At 34.2% G+C, this 13,817-nt stretch overlaps 1 protein-coding gene across 6 annotated transcripts in view; it reads right to left on the minus strand.

Moving 5' to 3' along the window:
• The window catches only part of BRWD3 (bromodomain and WD repeat domain containing 3), a 242,818-nt gene that overhangs the window by 84,775 nt on the left and 144,226 nt on the right, over positions 1–13,817 (minus strand). For all 6 annotated transcript variants that reach the window (XM_053201416.1, XM_027053775.2, XM_053201414.1 and 3 more), the window contains 5 exons: positions 11,999–12,092; positions 9,492–9,641; positions 7,449–7,525; positions 6,692–6,860; positions 5,192–5,305 (listed from right to left, as the gene is read on the minus strand). In XM_053201416.1, coding sequence (XP_053057391.1) covers positions 5,192–5,305; positions 6,692–6,860; positions 7,449–7,525; positions 9,492–9,641; positions 11,999–12,092 — 604 coding nt within the window. The remainder of the gene's footprint in view (positions 1–5,191; positions 5,306–6,691; positions 6,861–7,448; positions 7,526–9,491; positions 9,642–11,998; positions 12,093–13,817) is intronic.

Consider the following 13,817-nt stretch of genomic DNA (forward strand, 5'->3'; position numbering starts at 1 on the left):
TCTATGCTGACAGCTCAGAGCCTGGAGTCTGCTTTGGATTCTGTGTGTCCCTCTTGCTCTGCCCCTCCCCAGCTCACACTCTGTCTGTCTCTCTCTCAAAAATAAATAAACATTAAACAATTTTAAAAAAATCAACAAAATTGATAAACCTGTAGCCAGACTTAACAAAAAGAAAAAAGATCTAAATAAATAAAAGCACACGAGAGAGGAAAAATAAAAACCAATACCACAGATATACAAACAATTATAAGAGAGTATCATGAAAAACTATATGCCAACAAATTGGACAAACTGGAAGAAATGGATAAATTCCTAGAAACATATAACTTATGCAAAATGAAACAGTAATAAATAGAAACCTTCAACAGAACAATAACCAGCAAAGAAATAGAATCAGTAAGAAAAGATTACCCAGGAGTCAAGTTTAGGACCAGAGGGCTTCACAGGCAAATTCTACCAAACATTTAAGGAAGAGTTAATACCTATACTGCTCAAACTGTTCCAAAAAAAAAAAAAAAAAAAAAAAAAAGGAAAGAAAACATCCAAATACATTCTATGAGGCTTGCATTACCCTGATACCAAAACCAGATAAAGACACCACTATAAAAGAGAACTACAGGCCAATATATCTGATAAACATGGACACAAAAATTCTCAATAAAATACTAGCAAACTGGATCCAAAAATACATTAAAAAAAAACAACAACAACAACAGGGGTACCTGGGTGGCTCAGTCAGTTAAACGTCTGACTCTTCATTTCTGCTCAGGTCATGATCAGTATCAAGGCTCGCATTGGGCTCTGCACAGACAGCGTGGAGCCTGCTTGGGATTCTCTCTCCCTGTCTCTCTGCCCCTCCCCCATGTGCTCGAGTGTGCGCGTGCTTGCTCTATCTCTCAAACAATAAATAAACTTTAAAAACAAATTCACCATGATCAAGTGTGAATTACTCCTGGGTTGCAAAAGTGGTTTAATATTCACAAATCAATCAACAGGATACGTTACATTAATGAGAAAAAGGATAAAAACCATATGGTCATTTTAAGAGATGCAGAAAAAGCATTTAACAAAGCACAACATCCATTTATGATTAAAAAAAAACCTAAACAAATTAGGTTTGTAGGAAACATACCTCAATACAATAAAGGCCATATACAAAACACCCACAGCTAATATCATCCCCAAAGGGGAAAAACTGAGTGCTTTCCCTTTGTGGTTAGGAACAAGGTAGGGATGGATACTCTCACAACTCTCATTTAACATACTACAGGAAGTACTACCCTTGGCAATCGACAACAAAAAGAAATAAATGGCATCCAAATCAGCAAGGAAGAAGTTAAACTTTTCACTATTTGCAGATGACATTATACACTATATAGACAACCTGAAAGATTGGACTAAAAACCTACTAGAATTGATGCACAAATTCAGTAAAATTACAGGCTACAAAATCAATTTAAAGAAATCTGTTACATTTCTATACATCAATAAGGAATAAGCAGAAAGAGAAATTAAGGAATCAATAGTATTTACAATTGCACCAAAACTAACAGGATACCTAGGAATGAACCTAACCAAAAAGATAAAAGACCTAGACTCTGAAAACTATAAAACACTGATGAAAGAAATGAAAAACAACACAAAGAAATGGAAAGACATTCCGTGCTCATGGACTGGAAGAACAAATATTGTTAAAATGTCTATACTACCCAAAGCAACCTACACATTTTATGCTATTCCTATCAAAATAACATCAGTATTTTTCACAGAACTAGAACAAACAATCCTAAAATCTGTATGGAACCACAAGATTCTGAAGAGCCAAAGCTATGTTGAAAAAGAAAAGCAAAGACGTAGGCATCACAATTCCTGACTTCACGTTATATTACAAAGTTGTAGTGATCAAAACAGTATGGTACTGGCACAAATGTAGACACATATATTAATAGAACAGAATAGAAAACCCAGAAATAAACGCACAGTTACATGGTCAATTCATCTTCAACAAAGCAGGAAAGAATATCCCATGGGAAAAAGTCTCTTCAACACACAGTGTTGGGAAAACTTGACAATGTCATGCAGAAGAATGAAACCGGACCACTTTTTTACATGCTACAGAAACACAAATTCAAAATGGTTTAAAGACCCAAATGTGATACCTGAAACAATAAAAGTCCTAGAAGTGAACACAGACACTAACTTCTCTGACACTGGCTGTGGCAACTTCTTTCTACATATGTCTTCTGAGGCAAGAGAAAGAGAAGCAAAGATAATCTATTGGGACTACATCAAAATAAAAAGCTTTTGTAGAGTGAAGGAAATAATTAACAAAACTAAAAGGCAACCTACGGAATGGGAGAAGATATTTGTAAACGACACTTCTAATAAAGGATTAGTATCCAAAATATATGTGCAAGTTATAAAACTCAATACTCAAAACATTCATGATCCAATTTAAAAAAAATGAATGATCCAATTAAAAAATGGAGAGAGGACATGAATAGATATTTTTCCAAAAAAGACATCCAGATGTCCAACACACACATGAAAAGATGCTCAACATCACTCATCATCAGGGAAATGCAAATCAAAACTACAATGAGATACCACTTCACACATGTAGGAATGGCTACAATGAACAATGCAAGAAACAACAGTTTTTGATGATGATGTGGAAGAAGGGGAGCCCTCCTGCAATACTGGTGGGAATGCAAACTACCAGTGCAGCCACTGTGTAAAACAGTATGTAGGTCCCTCAAAAAGTTAAAAAATAGAACTATTCTATAATCTAGCAATTGCACTACTAGGTATTTACCCAAATAATAAAAAAATACTAATTCAAATCTATACACACACCCTGATGTTTATTACAGTATTATGTACAATATCCAAATTATGGAAATAGCCCAAGTGTACATCGACTGATGTATGGATAAAGAAGATGGCATATATATACACATATATATAGGTATATATGTATATATGTGTGTATATATGTACATACACATATGTACATATGTGTATATATACATATATGTATACATGTATGTATATGCATATACATGTGGATGTATATATGTATATATGCACACACACATATATGTATGTGTATATATATACACACACACATATACACATACAATGGAATATTACTCAGCCATCAAAAAGAATGAAATATTGCCATTCTCAAGGACATGGGTTTAGCTAGAAAGTATCATGTTAAATGAAATAAGTCAGTCAGAGAAAGACAGATACCATATGAATTCACATATATGTGGAATTTAAGAAACAAAACAAATGAACAAAGGAAAAAAAGAGAGAGCAAGGGAAATGGAGAAACAGACTTAACTATAGAGAATAAACTCATGGTTACCAGAGGAAAAGTGGGTAAGGGTTATGGGTTAAATAGGTGCTAGAGATTAAGGAGTGCACTTGTGATAAGCGCTGGGTGTTGTATGGAAGTGTGGCATCGGTATATTGCATACCTGAAAGTAATAAAATTCTATGTTAAGTAATTGGAATTTGAATAAAAACTTAAAAAAATTCCTCCCCTAAAGCTTCCATAAAAACAGGCAATAAACACAAGAAATCATGATTTTGTATATGCCCCTGAAAAATCTCTTTAGGTTTTATTAATACAGCATTCATCACAGCATGTTCTACTAAATAACCAACCAAACAAGCATTGCTCAAAAGTCCAATACTTACTGGAAGACACACTACAAAAAGAAACATTTTAATAATATGAATGATTATTCAATATATCAGAGAATGTACAAGCCGAGTTAAAATATTATAATTTAACATAATTTTCATAAAAAAATAAAAAATTTTCTCACCAGATAGAATTTAAATCAATTTTTGACTGAGTAATCATAAATAGAGTTATATTATTCAATCACAGGCTTAGTAGGAAGGACTGTCTCATGAAATGACGTTCCTCTAATCACTGAAAGAGGTAGTTATCCTCTAGCGTATTATCTATCAGGTTGGGCATGGGCTTTTTAAAAAAAAAGAGTATTAGGACTTGAAGTAGGACTCCAAATACCACTCAATTCTGCTAAGTAGAAACTAAGTTAAAAATAGACAATTATTTTCATGACTTCACCAGCCAAATAATGTATTTCAATATACTGGAGACACTGTGCCAAGTATTAGAAGTGAAACTGCTTAAAAAAGCATAAAGTTGAACAAAAATCAAAATGGCTACACAAACGTTTTAGTGAAGCTGGATTTTATTTATTTTTTTATTTTTTTTAACATTTATTTATTTTTAAGAGACAGAGAGAGACAGAATATGAAGGGGAGGGGCAGAGAGAGAGGGAGACACAGAATTCGAAGCACACTACAGGCTCTGAGCTGTCAGCACAGAGCCCGACGCGGGGTCTCAACTCACAAACCGCGAGATCATGACCTGAGCCGAAGCCGGGCGCTCGACCAACTGAGCCACCCAGGCGCCCCAAAGCTGGATTTTATTTTATTTTCTTAATGTTTATTCATTTTTGAGAGACAGAGCATGAGCAGGTAAGGGGCAGAGAGAGGGAGACACAGAATCTGAAGCAAGGTCCAGGCTCCAAGCTGTCAGCACAGAGCCCGACGGGGGCTTGAACTCACGAACAGCGAGATTATGACCTGAGCTGAAGTTGGACGCTCAACCAACTGAGCCACCCAGGCGCCCCAATGAAGCTGGATTTTAAAGTAACCTTTTACGTCTCTTCTGCAAACCTCCCCTCCTCCCTTTAGGCTTTTGTTTCAGCAACCTGGTACCATCTTAGAGACATAACAAAGGAGGCTGGTAGCAAGTACACAATTCCTGTCAAAATCAGTTGGATTCTGTATTTCCCTAAAACACTCTCTAGCCACTCCCTCCAGTGGGCTTGCAGTTGTTGAAGGCCATAGCCTGCTGCAGCCTCCTTTGCCTGGGAAAGCAATAAAGCTATTGTGCCTCTTTATCCCAAACTCTGTCTTCACATTATGTTTTGGCTCTGAAGCATAGAGGTAGGTTTTTGATAACACAAAAGATATAAAAATTAATAAGATTCAATCACTGTCCACAAGAAATATATAATGGAGGAGAGCTGCTAAGACAGTGTACATATAGCTATAATAGAGAATATAAATGCCCTAAGACTGATTCAAGTGAGTACTCCTGAGGTTCCAAAAGAAAAAGATTATAACTGGTAACAATTACCTCATCTCCCATCTGTGGGACAAATGGGGAACGTCGTGGTATGGTATCCAAAATCCACTGAGGGGCAAACCATTCTTCATTGGGTTCACCTGCCATAGAAAGCAGTCCTCCTTTCTAAAATATAGTTCACAAATATATAAACCATAAATATATATGAACAGTAGTATGAAAAGTAACCGAATATCTTAAAAAATAAGATTATAATAAAACCTAAAAATACAAATTTTAAGCATTTTTATTTATCAAGTAATTATGTACATCTGTACCAATAAAATAATGAAGTGAATTCTTTAATATATTGCTCAATTTTGGCTGACAGATAATAATATGACATTATATACTATCTAAAAACCACAAATTTTCACGTTCCTAGAATACCATGTGAATTCAAGTATAAGTAACAAAATAATTTTTTGCCAATAAAATGGTGACAGTCAAGAAGACAATTCTGTCTACTAAAGCAAGAGGATACAGAATATGTACATAATAAATTTTTTAAGTACTATTCACAAAACTATGTGGATTAAGTCTTTATAAAGTCCAAATGAAATCATAGTGAAGAAGAGAAACCATCACTGGGATGAAATAAAAACAAAGAAATGGAAGAAGTCCTACATGATTTATTCTACCCGTTCATTTTACAAGTCAAAAATGGAAAGAAATTTATGACTGGAAACATGACAAGAATAACACTTTTATTCTCTAGTGGCTTATCATTTAAAACTACTATATTTAAAAAAGTGATTATCAATATGTTTACATAACAACAAAGACAACGAAGATATTCTAGTCTCTACTTTTGGTAACAAAATATTTAAAAGTTTTTCTTTTAAAGTCATTTTAAACAATTTAGTTTCTCAGATGGAATGTTATTTTTAGAGAAAACTCAAGTGTTACTAATGTGGAGAAAGGCAGCAAAATTTCAAAAAAATTAAACTTCCTTACAATTTATAGCCCATTAACAAGTGCCTGAGATAGGAAGAATGACCTTCCTCAAGGAACTTACCTGCCTCAATGTTAAAACTTTGTTAGAGGCAAAAGGCAACCTTAGCCTCACATTAGCCTGACCTCCAAGATCCTGTAAAAATCCCATTGGAAACTTCCTTTATCTCTACCCTCTCAAGATAGATGTTAGCAATCATCCCCTAAGCATAGGGACTAAGTTTTTACTAGACAGTAGTAAATTACATTTTCCTAACAGGTAGCCCTCAAGGTCCTGGAAACCTTCCTTCCAAATTCCTTAAAAGTTGGGCTATCCCTAACTCCCTCCCAACTTGAAAGTATATAATCAGCCACTCCTCCCAACCCCAGTGCAGTTCTTTCTGCCCAGGAGTCCTGTCCCTGTGCTTAATTAATAAAATCACCTTTTTGCACCAAAGATGTCTCAAGAATTCTTTCTTGACCGTTTGTTCCTGAACCCCAACATTTCAAATATTACTATTAAATATTCAAATGTCAGAGGCGAAAACAAAAACAGAAACAACTTGTAAATTTACAAACCTTCTTTCTAGTTTGTTTAGGTTTCTTTTGCCTGTCTTCTAGTGACTTCAAATTCTCCTCCTCAGAGCTGCTGCATATTTTACGTGTTGCCTGTCTCGTTTGTCTTTTTGGAGGTTGCAAATTTATTCCAGCATCTGCTGTCCAATCAGAATATTCACTTGATGAATCACTGTAAATATATCAAAATTATGAATATATAGGTTTAGGAAAAGGAATAGTTTGCCTTTTAATTGAAAGATGATCATTTTGTAATAAAATAGCATTATAAATGACATGGTTTTTGTTCTAACTGAACAGAAAAAATACCAATATAAATTTTTGATCATTAAGGGATTTCAGTGAAATGATTCTTGGATAAAGTATAATGGTTAGTTTCCCATAACAGAATTTCAAATTCAAAATTCCTAAAATAAATAGATACATAAAATAAAATAGAATTCAAAATTCCTGTCGACGTCACAAAATCTTTAAATAAAGATGCCTCTTATCCATGGAAATGGTTACATGTAGCTGTTTTAAAACTCAGATAAATAAACACAGTCTGCTAAGATGCAGAATCTTGGATTTACAAAGCATCTTATTTTACAAATGAGAAACTAAAGCCCACAGTGACACGCCCAAAAAGATACTGGCAGGACCAGGATGAAGCAAGTCTCTGGACTCCCAACCCAGTACTCTTTCTGCTATAAAACACTATTTTAACTCTGGTTTTAAAATGGACAAATAATTTTGACCAAATCTAAACCATTAAAACTACCTGGAAGAGCTTTCACTTTGCCATTCAATAACAGGATCCTCTACAGACGCATCACTTGTGCCAAGGGTTTCATCTTCCTGCAACAAGGAGCCAGCAATTGAGATATATGGTTATTAACTAGCATATTATTAATTAGCACACACTACCTGTTTTATAACACTTTCTATATTTCCTCCAACAAAACAACATTCCAGGTAAAATGTACATAATCATCTTTCTACATATATCTGTAACTCACAACTAAGCCTACCAGGTATTTAAAGCTTTCTAACATCTATCTTATTGATATGGGACATCTTTTATTATTTCAAAGACTAAACAAACTCCTTAAGGCTCCCAAATAGAACCCTCTTAAATGTTAAGACCATTGTTTAAAAAGTATCTATAGGGGCGCCTGGGTGGCTCAGTCGGTTAAGCGTCCGACTTCGGCTCAGGTCATGATCTCACGGTCCGTGAGTTCGAGCCCCGCATTGGGCTCTGTCCTGACAGCTCAGAGACTGGAGCCTGCTTCAGATTCTGTGTCTCCCTCTCTCTCTGACCCTCCCCTGTTCATGCTCTGTCTCTCTCTGTCTCAAAAATAAATAAACATTAAAAAAAATTTAAAAAGTTTCTATGTGCCTCTGCCAAGTGACTATAATTACTCTCCATAAGAAAATTAATAATATTTTTATGATGTTAAATTTCAAACATACCAAAGTAGAGGGAATAAATTACCTTTGTGTATACAGTTTCCAGTTTAGACAATAACTCACTGCCTATCTTGTTTTATTTGTACCATCACCAACTGCCTCATACACGAGGGATTATTTTGAAGTAAATCCTTATAAAAATAGCATTTTAACTATAAACATTTAGTAAGATTATGATTCTTTTCAAAACACAACCATAACACCATTATGACATTCGAAGGGTAATGTCAATTCCTGAATATGTAACCATTCTTTTCAGTTGAATATTTTCATAGGTAGGAGAGAGAAGGAAGGACATCATTGATAAGAATTAAACAACGTGTCAGGGGGCGCCTCGGTGTCTCAGTCAGTTAAACGTCTGACTTTGGCTCAAGTCATGATCTCGCGGTTTGTGAGTTCAAGCCCTGTGTCAGGCTCTGTGCTGACAGCTCAGAGCCTGAAGCCTGCTTCACATTCTGTGTCTTCCCCTCTCTCTGACCCTCCCATGCTCATGCTCTGTCTCTCAATAATAAATAAATGTTAAAATTTTTTTTTAAAAATTAAAGAACTGTCAGGGAGTCTGAGTAGCTCATCTGGTTAAGTGTCTGACTTCGGCTCAGGTCATGATGTCACGTTTCATGAATTTCAGCTTGGGATTGTAGCTCTCTCCACTCTCTCTGCCCCTCCTCTGTTCACACTGTACTTTCTCTCTCTCTCTCTCTCTCTCTCTCTCTCTCTCTCTCGATAAATAAATAAATAAATAAATAAGGATTAAAGAACTGTCCACGGTGGAAGAAAAATGGGAGTGCCATATATTGTCAATGGATAATTAAACCCTAATTATCTATTTAAAAACTAAAGTTGTTAAGAGAACAAAAGGACTGGAGAAGAGAAGAAGAAAAGAATTGGTATAATCTATTCCATTACCATGAATAATTATATCTGAAAAAACCATCACTTAGTAATCTCCATAGCTGATGAAGTCAACAATAATGAAAAATGTGCATATTCTGCTGATTACACAGTCAACCAGTTCTAGGACTGTAAACTAGTTATCATTGTTTATGTTCCACTTTTTATTTCTGGGCAGATTTCCTCTCACTCTCTTTTTTCACTGTCCCAAAGCCAAACTTTTGCTGGCATGTCTGATATTCTCAAACAAAATATCTTAGGTACAAATCAGAGAAGATATCTAAATAAATTCAATTACATTGCTCAAATTTGCCTATTAAATGCCTTACTAATGAATAATTTTCTTAAAAGAAAAACACTAAAATAAGTCGCTATTAAAATGACTTTTAAAAGTAAACCCAAGGTGATAATACTAACTGGGAAACAAACAATTACACTGAGTAAATAATAGTAGATATCTAACCTCTGAGGAGCTGTCTGAGTCTTCCTGTACACCTGAAGTTTGACAAGATGCTTGTGAATTATGTTCTATATTGGACCGTGTTTGGTAAGTATGCTGACGCTTGCGCTGTGTCCTTCGTAAAGACCGCCCATAGCTAGGCTGATAATCATTCTGTAATAAAAAAAAAAAAATAGATTTAAAAAAATGAAAGGCTCAGTGAACATACACAAATGAATATATATAAAGCAAATCAATTGGGCAGGGGTAGGGTGTGGGTGGTGGTAATAATTCCCAAAAAGAAAACACAAAATATAGCTACATATATATATATATATATATATATATATATATATATATATACATACATATATATATGTATGCATACATACATATGCACATATATATACATATATATGCACATATATATACATATATACGTATGCATACATACATATGCACACATATGTACATATATATGCACATATATATACATATACACATATATATGTATATTATGTATAGGTATATATACATGTAAGTATACATACACACACACACACACACACACATACATATTTAAACCACCTTCCATTAATATTGATTACTTTCCTACTTTGAAAATTTTGTGATCAAATTAAAGACAGTCCTGAAAGTTTGGGCTGCAAGAATGTGCCCACTCAAAATTTACATATACCATTTTATTCACAATTTATTACAAGATGAAGCAAGATACCTATATCATATCTATATATACATAATTCTTTTTTTAATCTATTTATTTTGAGAGAGAGAGAGAGATTGAGTGCACGCACACGAATGTGGGGGGTGTGGTAGGCTTTAGAAAGAGAGGGAGAGAGAGAGAATCCCAAGCAGGCTCTGTGCTGTCAGCCCAGAGCCCAACGCAGGGCTCCATCTCACAGACTGTGAGATCATGATCTGAGCCCAAGATCAAGAATCAGACTCTTAACTGACTGAGCCACCCAGGCACTCCTATATAATTCTTAATATAATATGTACTTTAGTTCTTTAAAAAATGACATTCAGCAAACTGATTAAAAATAAAGACTTAATTTTAACAACTACAGTGTAAAGTGAAAACTATTTTATTCTAACCTTTACAAATCTAAAATAGTATTAATGATATACCATTATGTAAAAGTTACAACCCTCGCATGTTATCAGGAGTAAATAGGGGCACCTGGGTAGCTCAGTCAGTTAAGCATCCAACACTTAGTTTCAGCTCAGGGCATGATCTCAAGGTTCATGGGTTTGAACCCCACATTGGGCTCTCTACTGACAGCGCAGAGCCCGCTTGGCATTCTGTCTCTCTCCCTCTCTCTGCCCCTTGAGCTCTCTCTCTCTCTCTCTCTCTCAAAGTAAATAAACTTAAAAAAACCTCATAAATAAATCAGTATCAACACCAGTTTCTTATCGTATACATAAATATTTCTCAGTTTTGATATAAATAAAATGTTTATAGACTCAACTACTTTGTTTATTAATCTCAGACAAATCTGATAGTTGAGAAATCAGCTTAGCAGGAAAAAATAATATAAATCATGGATCTGAGCCATTGAAAATCTCTACGAAAATAATCTTATCAGAGAACATCAAATAAGCTAAGAAAACCTCAACAGAAATTAAGACAGTAGGCATCAAAATGATCTAAGGATACTTGGAGATATTCATATGATACTTACCTAAAATTGTGTTTATCAATACTGAAAAAAAACATTTAAAATTCAGTATCCATTGCCTAGATATCTTTCATAATGTTAAAATCATCCTAGACTCTCCAAGTTACTGTACTTTTCAGGAGTTATGGTTAAATCTGGGAACAAGAACATACATTCTCACGCCACTAGTTTGTTCAATCTCAGAATACTAGCAAGGGGCTTACTATGTACCTAATCAAGTATAGGAATCTTACTCTCTGCTTAGCAGTTTCTACTGGGAATATGAATCTTTCCAGTGTATAGATAAGATTTTGCTCCTATATGATCAGGTAGGCCAAGAGTGGGCCTTTTCTGTAAAAGGCCAGAGTATAAATATTTTTGACTTTGAGGTCATATGATCTCTGCTGGACTCATTCAACTCTATAGTGTGAAAGCAGCCATAGGCAATATAATTAATAAGTGTGGCTGTGTTCCAATAAAGCTATTAACAGGAATGGGCAGTAGTCTGCCAACCTCTGACCTAGGGTATCTAAACATTTATTTTACAGTGATTAGTATCAGCCAACAATTTTAAGCTTTTACTCTAACCATATGAAAATGGCATTTTAATACAAATGTCCTATATCTACAATGACAACATGTCCTAAATTTGGGGGCACAGTCCTAACTTTGTATAATTTCAATTTTATTAATAAGAACTATATATTTCAATTTCAGGTTAAAAAATAGGTTACCTATATGTAGTCAACTAGCAAAATAGCCCCCTAATATATAACTCTTACCTTTGAAAAATCCAGTATCTGCAAATATTTGAAAATAGTGTACCCCAAAGTACTATAAAACTAAACTTACCCTTTGGGTAGTATAAGATGGTTTTTTCTTCTTTTCAACTGTATAAAGACTGATTTCTATGTCACCTTTTGCAGTTCGACATTCTTCCTGAACCCTAATAACAAAGGTCAAAGTGACAGAAAATCACCAAAAATCAAACCAAAAGTGTAAAAGACTAACAAAAAAAGAGACAGGCAAACCATAAATCAGACTCTTAACTATAGAGAACAAACTGAGGGTTGCTGGAGGGGAGGTGGGGGGGGTGATGAGTGATGGGTATTAAGGAGGGCACTTGTGATGAGCACTGGCTGTTATACGTAAGCAATGAATCACAAAGTTCTACTGAAACTATTACAGTATATGTTAGCTAACTGGAATTTAACTTAAGAAATGCATTTGAAATATAACATTGTATTAGTTTAAGGTATATAACAAGATGTTTTGATATACTTATATATTTCAAAATGGTTACCAAAGTAAGTTTAATAACACCCATCAAAAAAATAAAGTGTTGCTGTAACAGAGAAAAAAAGTCAGATAACAAAAGTACCCTTTAAATATAAAATTTGCCACTTTAATCATTTTTAGGTATACAATTCAATGGTGTTAATGACATTTACAATGTTGTGTAACAATCATCACCCTATTTCCAAAACTTTTTCACCACTCAAAACTTTGTAACCATTAAGCAGTAACTCTATTTGTCCCTGTACCAGCCCTTGTAAACTTCTAATCAACTTTACATCTGTATGAATTTGTCTAAACTAGATATTTCATAAGTGGAATCATATGGTATTTGTCCTTTTGTGTCTGGTATTTCACTTAGCATATTTTCAATATTTATCCATGTTGTCACAGGTATCAGAACTTCATTCCTTTTTATGACTGAGCAATATTCCACTGTATGTATGTATGTATGTAGGTATATATATATATCACATTTTGTTTCTCTATTCATCTGAGTACAGACACTTGAATTATTTCTACTGTTCCCTATTGTGAATAATGGAGCAATGAACATGGCATACAAGTATCTATTTGAGCTCCTGACTTTCAATTCCACTTTAATGTTTTGAGAAAAGAATTATTTCAAATTGTTCTACTGCCAAGGGTTCATAAATTACCTATGTCTCCCTTTTTCTTATTACTGCTGTAGAAAGAAAAGGTGAAACTAAATTACGTTTGCTACTTGTTGGCTTAGCTGGCAAAAGGCCTGGTAAAAGAGATAGCATGATTAAGAAATTTTGTATATTCTCTGTCAAATGTCCTTTTTTCTTTTCTAAATCTATTCCCAGTCTATGTGGATTACCTGGAGTTGATATTAAAACAAATGTTGGGATTTACAAATAAGGATAGGTATTCTAAATTTGAAATTCATCCTAATGAAATCCTTTCATGCAAGGAAGTCTACTTAAATGGCATTTCTAAATATACCCTAAGCACTGGGGTCTACAACATACTTATATGGCACTCCCAAACTATTCCAATATTAAATTGATGGCCCTTTCCTCAGAACTACTGTTGAATTTGGGGCCTATATATCACAGACATACTTAATCACATATGGTCTCATGTTCTTACTTAATAGTATTTGTATTCTTATCTTCTAAACGAGACTATGAACTCATAGAAGACAAACTATGTTTTTCATTTTTCAGTATTGCCCAAACCATTTAGCACAAAGCCAAACAAACTGAAGATGATCATTAAATAGTTGTTATGGAATGAAGTAACTGGAACAATGTAGAAAAAACTAATATAAAACTCAGTTTGATTAAAAACTACCTTAGTTATTAAAATTTATTAACTAAACTATAAAGCTCTCAATTTTCTTATGAAT

The sequence above is a fragment of the Acinonyx jubatus genome, chromosome X, assembly GCF_027475565.1.
Source record: "Acinonyx jubatus isolate Ajub_Pintada_27869175 chromosome X, VMU_Ajub_asm_v1.0, whole genome shotgun sequence".
In the NCBI taxonomy this organism is placed as follows: Eukaryota; Metazoa; Chordata; class Mammalia; order Carnivora; family Felidae; genus Acinonyx; species Acinonyx jubatus.